Below are 9,456 nucleotides of genomic sequence, written 5' to 3'. Positions count from 1 at the left end.
CCCGAGCCCCGGGGGGACCGGCCCGAGCCCCGGGGACCGGCCCGGCCATGGGGCAGCGCGCCCCGGCTGAGCGCCCCGTGGGGAAGCCCGGCTGCGTAGGGAAGCACACACACGGGGATGCTCTGTCCTACAGGGGTGCCCCTGTCCCATATAAAACCCCATGAGGGAGCCCTGCTCTATATGGGCGCCATAGGGGAAGCCCTGGTCCATAGGGGAGCCGCATGCCCATGTAGGACCCCGGCTCCAAAGGGGAGTCCCTGCTCCATCCGGGATCCTGTACAGGAAGCCCAGTTCCCTGTGGAACCTCACAGAAAATGCTCTGATCTGTAGGGCAGATCTGCCCTATACAGAACGCTGTAGGGGAGCCCTGTCCAGTATAGCACCCCATAGGGGAGCCCCTGCTCCTTTAGGTCACCCCACATGGACGCCGTGCCCCAACAGGGAAGCCCCGGTGCCGTGCAGCACTGCAGACACCCACCCAAACCCCTTCCCCAGCCTGCCCGCCCCCGAAGCCCATGAGGACATGGAAGAATCCCGTCAGGGAAGGAAGGGGTGGGTCTGCCCCATCCCTTTCTCCTGCTGCTCTCTGGGTTCCCAACGGGGTTCCTGCATCCTCTCCGGTTTGTTGCACCCTTCACCACCAGAGATGGAATAATTCAAAGCAGCTTGGGAGTTTTCCCATGCTTGGGGGAAGTGGGAGTGATGCCACACTGCATTTTTGGTGTGTCTCCCAAAACACCCCCCCATCCCAGCTGTTGCCATGCCTCCTGCTTCCAGCTCTGTGGCCTTTATATCACATTTTATTTGTCTGCAACTGGGGGTTTTGATATAAAATCCCCTCACTTAGAGCCACTTTCCCGGGCTGGCTCTGACATCCAGGACCGCTGCCGCGGGTTTCCTGCTCTGCTCCACGGGACAAACGCCACGACACAAGGCACTGCTGCTATTGTGCACTTTATTTCTCCGGGCCCTCCTGTCCCCGGGGATGCCACAGTTTGGACAGTCTGCCCATTGTTTCCAGGTGCAGGTGGTGGCGCTGGCGGCAGATGGGACAACCCCAGGGACAGACATGCGGGAAGAGAAGCAGAATTCCGGCCGACTGCTCGGCTCTGATGGAACTCGAGTCGCCTCTTGCAGGAAGGCTGTGAGCGGGATTGCGTGGGGATGTGCATTCCCTGCTTGTTCCAGGGCCATTAGAGAGAAATCACTCGGGAATCGAATACAAGCCGATGTCCTGTCGAGGGCCAAAACAAACCAGTCCCCTTCACCTGCAGCACCGTGCTCACAGGTTTGGGTGCAGCACCCAGATCCGCACGGGGAGAGGAGAAAAAACAGACAAAAACAGCCCCAAATGGAGTGGGGAAAAGCAGGAATTAAACGAGGAGCAAGATCTGGCTGAGCACAACTCCCAGAGCTGGAAAGGACCCGCAGTGGGAGGTTTGGCAGCACCTGCCCGGCCCCATGGAGACCTCCAGGAGTGACCGAGACAGGGCAGGAGACATCTGGGCACACACACACACACACAGGCTGCGACACGGTGGGTGAAACATTGACATTTATATCGAAATATGCACTAACAGTGACTTCTACCAGCCGATGCATTTTTGCCAAAGCAGAATCACAATGGTTGTGTCCCGGGGAAGGCTCGGGGCAGTGGGTGGGCAGTGAGGGGAGGTGTGGGGGCCTCCCCGCTCCTGCCTCACCCTCCCCCGGCACCTCACAAGACTCTGTCATTTCACATCTTTTGTTTGTTTTCCTCTCTGCTGCATAAACACAAAACTGGACACGCTCACTCAGAGGAGGCCCCAGCTCCAGCCCAGCCCCGTCCCGAGGGACATCCAGAGCCGGAATTGAAGTTTTCTCACAGGAGGCACTCGGATTTCAGCACTGGGTGAGCAGGAGGCAGAACCTCTCTTGCCCACGACACCTCTCAGGTGAGCAGGGCAGTTTCCTGCCAGGCAGCAACAAGCAGAGCCGAGAGCACTGAACCAGCACAGAGCGTGGCACCTCAGCAAGCCAAGCCTAAGCAGAGCCAGCAGAGCCTCCCCGGTGACACCGGAGCCTGCCAAATTCCCCGGGCCACTCGGCACCCTGCCCACGGGGCTGGCTCACAGAGCGAAGCCGGAGCTTTACTGCAGAGCACATTCCTGGTTAGCATCTCTTCAGCCAAATGCAGCAGCAGCAGCAGGGAGGGAAGGAAGCAGGGATGCAGAGATTAAACTAGCACACGGCCTTTTCTCGCAAGCCTGGAGATGGAAAGCTGTCAGGGAGCAAAAATGGGTTTTATCCCAGCTCCCTGAGGGGGCTAGAGATGGGATAAGCCCTTCCCCAGGAACTTTCCACTGCACTGTACTTTTAACATTTGATTTTCCACTTGCCCTTCCCCAATATTTCCAGCCAGAAGCCTATGGGAAGCGTGAGCAGTGTTCCCTCAAAGCCTGCCCTGCAAGGCCATGGAGCTCCAGGGAGCAGCACCCCTGGTCTGGATCATGGGGGTAGGATGCGATCCCTCCTCTCCCATGGCACTCTGCAACTCCCTGCATCTGATCCTGGCCAGGGGAACGCTTCACCTTTCCTTCATCTGTGTGTAGATCACATATACTGGAAACAAAACACACACTATGCATGCAATCCAGGCAGGAATCCTGCTATGATCAAATCTACAGGAGGAGGGGGATGAGGTGGGACGTTAGGGGATTCCTCAACGCTAGGTCAGAGTTACACACCAGCCCTTGGCTACAGCAAAGGGCAGACAGACTATGTACAGTACCTATGGCCTTCAGCAAAGCCACCTGACACCTGAACACCCCTCCCTTGGAGCACGGAGTGAAGCTCTCTGTTCCTCCCAGGTTTACCTGCCTGGAATCCTGCGGGAAGCAAAAACCCAGCGTGGAATCACTGAGCTCCAGCTCCAGCAGGTAAGGCGGGGAGGAACAGACTTGGTTTAAAATAGGTTATTTTCAAGTTATCAATTCATCTAGGGCTCTGCCTCTCGGGTCCAAACCATTTATTTCTGGAAGAGAAGCTCTCAGTTTTAAATGAAAAGTTGTTTCACTACAACCAGCCCTCTGAACTACAAACCAAACCAAAACCCCACTGAGCCACAGCCCTTTAGGAGGGCACCTGCCCCTCTGGCTCCCTTGCTAGAGGTGAGGAGCAGTGTCCAGGGCAGAAGAATCTACTTTTTACTCTAAGAGGCTGTAGTTGCTCAAATAAAATGTTTATACAAGTAAACCAGTAGTGATAAGGAAATATACACCTCGAAATCTGTAAAGCTTCAGAGTGATTTAGGCCTTGCAGCCAGGGGCTCTTCATGTGGGTTTGCTTTAGAAAAAAAAGGATGTAACAGTCATATGTAATAAAAAAATAGAAAAAAAAAAAAACTGCAAAGAGCCCGGGCACCTCAGAGGCATGTCTGTCAGTTCCAGAGGAGAGGAAGTGACTGCCAATTACTGGATCATTAAAATCCTACACTGAGCAACTGCTAAAAGCCAGCAACATCACGGGCAGCAGGAGCAGGGGCCAGCAGCAGCACCCAAATGGGAGCGTTCCCAGGACAGCTGTGTGGGAGGAAGGGAAGTGCCCCTGGGAGAGCTGCGTGGGAGGGAAGGTGCCCCTGCGAGCAGGACTGGGGAAACGAGCACGAGACAAGCACTGGGGAGTGTTACACGAGTTCAGGTAACTGTTTGCTTCTTTAAATTTCTGAATTCCAGTTTCGACCTGCTTCAGAAAGGAGTGAGAAAGCAACACGTGTCATTTAACCCCCCCTGGGTAAAACAAACAAACAAACAACAAACAAACAAACAAAAACCCCCAAACAAAAAACCCAAAACCGCCTAAAAGGTGGAACCGAGTTTGGAAAAATGCATCTGTTCTGGCTTTTGCAAGTGGAATGTGATTCTTGTTCCCAGGCAAATACACAGAGCACGATGGCTGCAGCCAGGAACGGTGAGCCAGGAGCGGGCTGTCAGACAGGCTACAAGGGGTCTAGGACAACCACAGGGCAACAAGACATGAGAGGGGCACAGAGTGACAGTCCTGTTCTCGTTTTAAATGAGGAATGGTTTAAAAGTAAAACTCTTCTTCAGCTAATTTCCTCCTGCAATAAAACCAACCCAGCCGGCCCTCGTATGTACAAGACCAGTTAAACATGAGCCTTCCCCCTCAAAACACTAGGTACGGACATCCGGTATCATTCTACAATGGAAAGTGCTTTAAGAAAGAAGGATTCTGTAGTGCCAGTGACAGAACTGATCTGATGGGCTGGATGATGCTCTCCACGCTGACAGCAGCGACTCAGGCCAGGGCAGCTCGTTTCTCCTCGGGGGTCTCCTCCAGCAGCTGCATGATCAGTTCGTGGAGGGGCTTGCAGACCTTGGCGTAGCCCCCGCCCGTCAGGTGCAGGAAGTCGAACATGTCGTGGTAGGAGATGGTGCCATCCGAGTGCACGAAGCCCACGTCCACGTCCAGCAGCTGCACGTTGGGCAGTTTGGGGAGCGAGGCTTTCAGCAGATGGTTCACCTTGGCGTTCTTCTGCCGCAGCGGGTTTGGCTTCTCTCCACGAGGTAGCAGGCCCTGGCAGGAGAGGGAGCAGAAAAGAGCTTTGTGTGACTCTGATGGCATCAGCAGCGCTGCTTTCCCTTCCAATTCGAGCTGCCTGTCAAGATTTAGGATGTCTGACAAGAGGAACTATCTCTTGAATCAGAATTTGTCCATTCAGGCCTAATGTGAAATTCAAGTGAAGGAGCCAGATGAGCTACAAGCACTGACTGGCACAGAAATTGCTTTCTTTTGTTTTTCAAATGCATCAGCTTGTGCTCTTTCCATACCCTTTCAGCTCCTCAGCAAGACAGGCAGCAGTTTCCTTAGGACAAGGAAGCCAGCTAGGATTCCCAATGCCAGCTGGAATTTGGGCACCTATTTTCCCCTCACAGGACTTCCTCAGCAACATTAGTAAGTGGGATAGTCACTGGAGTGAGTCCCCCAGCTCTGGAAGGGCTAAAGGAGGGCTCCTGCACAGCCAAGCCAGCGAGGGGAGGCACAAAGCAGAGGGCAGATGAAGGGACAGCCCTCCCAGCACCGCCCAGTGACTCCCAGTAAGGCAGAGGCACAGCCCAGGGAGCAGGGACGTACCAGCACAATCACTTTGGCCTGTGGCTGCTGGGTGTTTATCAGGCGCACGATGGCCTCGATTCCCCCTGCGACTTCTTCTGCTGTGTTTTCATGGTTATTTGTTCCAACCCAAACAACAATGACCTGCAAGGAGAGAAAAATGTTTGCAGCTTTTCCAGAGAGAGTGGTAACAGGGCTGATGACCCTGAAATCCCGTCATAAACATCATCTGTGGCCAGAGAGCTGCAGGGAGAGTCGGGCTTAAGAGTGCCTGGGGCTGGCACTGCCCACTGCCCTCAGGGAAGGCACTTGTGCCAGGCCTGCAGCTGCAGGTGACCTTCACTGCCCACCTGGATACCCTAACTAACCCTGCAGTTCATACCTTGGGTTTAATGTTCTCCAGTTCACCGTTCTTCAGTCTCCATAGAACGTGTCCCGTGGTGTCTCCACCAATCCCAAAATTCAGTGCATGGAGCGGTGAGAAGAGCTCTCGCCATATCTGCAAGCAGAAACCCATGTGCTGCTTCAGAGCAGCACCCTGGCTGTGCAGCAGAGACACCACACCGTGTCCTCAAGGTCACTGAGAGCAGCCAGGAGCCCTCCTCTGAAAACTCGCTCCACAAAGGGCATTTACACAAGGCCTGAGGTTTTATTTGGAGTCAGAAGAGATGGAGCTGCTGGGGTTCAAGCTCTCAGACCTGGCACAAAGGAAGGAAAGATCTCTGGAGCAGTGATTTGCTGAACTCATCAGAGCCCCAGAGTGCTGATCTGTTGCAGACCATGGTGTCCCTAAGCACAGGGCCTTTGAAGAAGTAATCTGTGACCTGATTAAATCCTTCTCGTCCCTAGGTAACAAAACTAGAACAAAGGGAAGCAGCTCTTGCAGCACACAGCTGCTCAGCTGCCACCACAGCAGAAGAGAACTCTTCTTTCCCTCAATAATTTTAGGGAAGAACCAGTAAACCAATGCCTCTGGCACCCTGAATTCTACAGGGCTAATTGTGCTCTGGCCATGCCACAGGGAATTCAACGGCCCTCAGGAGGCTGGAATCCGAAATGTGTGCCAAAATGCAGGCACTTGTTCAGGCCCTGGCAAAAGCAGCCAGGTAAAGCAGTGTCCAGGCACTGGGGAGTTCAGGAAGCAGGGCAGGAACGCCCCAGGAGACGGCAGGAAAAATGGGAACAGTGGAAATCGTCAGTGTTACACGTGACCAGCCACCACTGGGTTAGACAGAGATGCTCCAATTGCTCTAATCCATCCCTCCCTCCCGTTATCCCTACCTCATACTGCTGGAGCAACTGCACCATGGAGTCCCCCACGAAGAGCACGTCGGGCTCCTTGTCTTTGCAGTCCAGGACAAACCGATTGTGCTGTCAGAGAGAGCAGCAAGGTGAGCTCCAGGTGACAACTGCTCCTGGGCATCCATCCCTGCTGCAGGACAGGGACAGCTGCCCAACCTGTTTCCCCTGCTGCCATGGCCTCCAGCACCCCTGCCTGCATTAACCCCTGAGCTGCTCCCAACCCCACAACCCCGTGAGGATCCCTCCTCAGCTGCCAGCTCCAGGCTGTTGTGACCTCAGGGTCCTGGGCAGCACTGGCCCAAACCCCCCCAGTAACAGGGATCCACCTGCCAGCCTTACCTGTGACATCCACCTGTCATCTCCCTGAATGTCCTCGGCGGCGTGTGGGACCGCTGCCGGGTTGGAGTCCCCCATGCCCATCCTGTTCCTGTGGAAAGAACAGTTCACACCCACGGCTTCCAGCAGCTCCCACAGCGGCAGGGCTGGGCAAAGGCTGCTGGAATCCACTGCACCGCAGCTCCTGCCCATTCCTGGCTGAGAACAACACCACGGCTGTTGCTCCATGCCGGAGTGACTCTGCAGCAGGCACTCCCCTGGGGCCAGCCACCGACGGGCATCCCGGCACGGAGAACCAAGCACAGCTCCAGGGATGCTCTGCAGCCCCACACCTGAGCCACACGGGGCTTTAATAACTCAGCAACAAGCACTGAGATTCCGAGGATAAGTCCCTCTTAGCGCCCAGAGATCCAGCTTACAGCTGCTGAGCTCCACGGTCCAGGTGGATAATCTGGCTTCGGGAGCAGCGCATCGTGGTGGGATTGATCCCAGAACCGTTACAAATTGGGAGGGATCTGGAGATCATCCAGTCCAAGTCCCTTGGCAAGGCGGGGTCCCCTGGAGCAAGTGACACAGGAATGCATCCAGGTGGGTCTGGAGTGTGTCCAGAGAGGGAGATCCCACCATCTCCCTGGGCAGCTGTTCCGGTGCTCTGACACCCTTCCTGGAAAGAGGAGGGTTCCCCACGCTGAAGCGGAATTTTTATTTTAGTGTATGGCCACGGCTCCTTGTCCTGCTGCTGAGCATCACTAAAAAGAGTCTGGAACCATCCTCTGACACTCCCTGGAGATATTTGTATGGATCGATGGATTCCTTTCTCCAGACTGACCAGGCCCAAGCTCCCAGCTCTCTCCATCAGAGAGATGCTCCAGCCCTTCATCATCTTTGCAGATCCCGAGGGATCTACAGCGGGAAGAGCAGCGGGATGATGCTTCCCGCGGCCGCCGCCTGCAGCCCGGTGGGCGCACACCGCACCCGGAGCCCATCGCGGCGGGCTGGGCTGAGCAGGGCGGCTTCCCCCCGCGCCCCCCTCCCCTTCTTCCTCCCGCTGCCCCCGCGCCCCGCGCCGGCGTCCCCGGGCTGGCGCGGGCCGGCCCCGCGGTCCCCCCGCACTCACGGCTGCGGCTCCTTCCCCCGCGACTCCATGGCGGGCGCGTCCCCTCCGCTCGGCCCCGCGCCTGCGCCGCTTCCGCTTCCGCTTCCCCGCGCGCGCCCCGGCCGCCGCTTCCGCCCCGCGCCCGCGGAAGTCCCGTCTCCCGCCGTGACGTCACTGCACATCTCCCGTGACGTCATGCTGCCCCGAGTGGAAGCGCGCGCCGGGTGGGGGCTGATGTCAGGAGGAATCCTTTTCGTGTTTATCGTTGGTTTCACCCTAAAACCACAGCACCTCCAGCCCCTCGCCATGATGTCATTCTACCACCCCAAGATGAGATGTGACCTGCATGTGGGGGGTGTCCCCGCAAGGAGTGACGTCACAAGAACAGTTACCCGTGGTTTTTGCCCCAAAACCGGATCAGCTCCCTGCCGCCGGGGGGGTCCCAGAAGGGGCGGTATCACCACGGCATCATTCAGCCATCCCCATTGGGGAGTGACGTCACACTCATCTCCCATACCTCACCGGTTTGTCCCCAAAACCCCAGCACCAACCGCCCGCCGCAGCCCTCCTCCGTGACGTCATTCTCCTCCCGAGGTGAGGCGCGAACCGAGGTGTATGCGGGCGGGACCCCGCCGGCGTGACGTCACGAATTTCCCGTTTCCCGCGGGTTTCTCCCCAAATCCGCAGCGCCTTCCTTTCCCCGCTCCGCCGCGCGGGGGCGCCCTCCGCGGTGCGCGCGCCGTGACGCGTGCGGTGGCGTCAGAGCGCCTCCCCCGTCGCCATGGCAGCCGCCCGCCCCCCGGCGCCCCCCCGCGGATGAGCTCACGCGGTGCCGCAGCCCCGCGGGGGGGTTCGCTCCGCGCGACAAGATGGCGGCGGCGGCTGCGGCGGGAGGAGGCGGCGGAGCGGGGGCTCCCCCCGCGGCCCCCCGGCTCTCCCCGGCCCCGCCGCCCCCGCGGCCCCCCGGGCCCGCCCGCATCGGCTACTACGAGATCGAGCGCACCATCGGCAAGGGCAACTTCGCCGTGGTGAAGCTCGCCACGCACCTGGTGACCCGCGCCAAGGTGAGTCCCCCGCGGGGGTCGCGGCGCTGCCCCGGTTAGCGGGGAGGGAGCGGGGAGCGGCCCCGAGCCCCCCCAGCCCCGAGCGGGCGCTGCCGGGGAGCGGGGCCGCTGTCACGGGTGACACGGGTGTCCCCGCGGGTCCCGTGGCACCGGGATAACCGGGAGGTGGAGCGGGGGGGATGCTCCCGTGGTACCCGGGGATGCTCCCGCCGTGCCGGGGGGGACACGGAGGGTGAGCGGGGCACAGGTCGTTTCTTACCGAAACGGCGAGAAGCGATCGTGGCCGAGTCCTCAGGGCCGTGGGAAAGCGCAGGGAATAGCGCGAGGAAGGGCCTCCCGAGGGAGCGGCGAATCCAGGTGGATGCAGGTACGGAGCCCCGGACACACGGCACGGGATCCGGCCGGATCCGGGCACGGGCGAGCCCTGGAGCACGGCACGAGACCCGCGAGGAGCGGCTGGATCGCTGCTGCTCTCCCGGTGCTGCCCGTGACACCGAGCTCCGGAGAGCCTGGTGCTGCATGAGCAGAGCTCCAGCGGGCTCCTCG

The 9,456-nt window shown here is 58.4% G+C and overlaps 2 protein-coding genes across 8 annotated transcripts in view; one reads left to right on the top strand and one right to left on the bottom strand.

Moving 5' to 3' along the window:
* Positions 1–938: 938 nt before the first annotated feature.
* On the bottom strand, positions 939–7,971 carry PAFAH1B2 (platelet activating factor acetylhydrolase 1b catalytic subunit 2). The gene is made up of 6 exons (XM_015649748.1): positions 7,868–7,971; positions 6,754–6,841; positions 6,394–6,483; positions 5,495–5,611; positions 5,134–5,256; positions 939–4,575 (listed from the first exon to the last, which is right to left on the bottom strand). The coding sequence occupies exons 1-6, from the start codon at positions 7,894–7,896 to the stop codon at positions 4,297–4,299; spliced, it is 726 nt and encodes a 241-aa protein (XP_015505234.1). The 5' UTR covers positions 7,897–7,971; the 3' UTR covers positions 939–4,296.
* An 804-nt stretch (positions 7,972–8,775) lies between these two features.
* The window catches only part of SIK3 (SIK family kinase 3), a 67,590-nt gene continuing 66,909 nt past the window's right edge, over positions 8,776–9,456 (top strand). For 4 of the 7 annotated variants that reach the window (XM_015649743.3, XM_015649746.3, XM_015649744.3 and 1 more), the window contains exon 1: positions 8,781–8,910. The gene's annotated coding sequence lies outside the window, so the exon portion shown is untranslated. Of the gene's footprint in view, positions 8,911–9,456 lie in introns of all 7 variants that reach the window. The other 3 variants (XM_015649747.3, XM_033519715.1, XM_019008922.2) reach the window with 1 other exon arrangement.

The sequence above is a fragment of the Parus major genome, chromosome 24, assembly GCF_001522545.3.
Source record: "Parus major isolate Abel chromosome 24, Parus_major1.1, whole genome shotgun sequence".
Classification (NCBI taxonomy): Eukaryota; Metazoa; Chordata; class Aves; order Passeriformes; family Paridae; genus Parus; species Parus major.
Note: the sequence above shows the minus strand (reverse complement) of the source record. Positions and strands in the feature narration are given on the sequence as shown.

What these genes read in the sequence shown, in the direction of transcription:
- PAFAH1B2 (XM_015649748.1), bottom strand. Translation starts at nt 7,896, where the DNA reads ATGGAGTCGCGGGGGAAGGAGCCGCAGCC. An exon ending in CGGGGGAAGGAGCCGCAGCC is followed by an intron (nt 6,842 to 7,867) that starts GTGAGTGCGGGG and finishes TTCTTTCCACAG; the next exon opens with GAACAGGATGGGCATGGGGG. An exon ending in AGTTGCTCCAGCAGTATGAG is followed by an intron (nt 5,612 to 6,393) that starts GTAGGGATAACG and finishes TTCTGCTTGCAG; the next exon opens with ATATGGCGAGAGCTCTTCTC.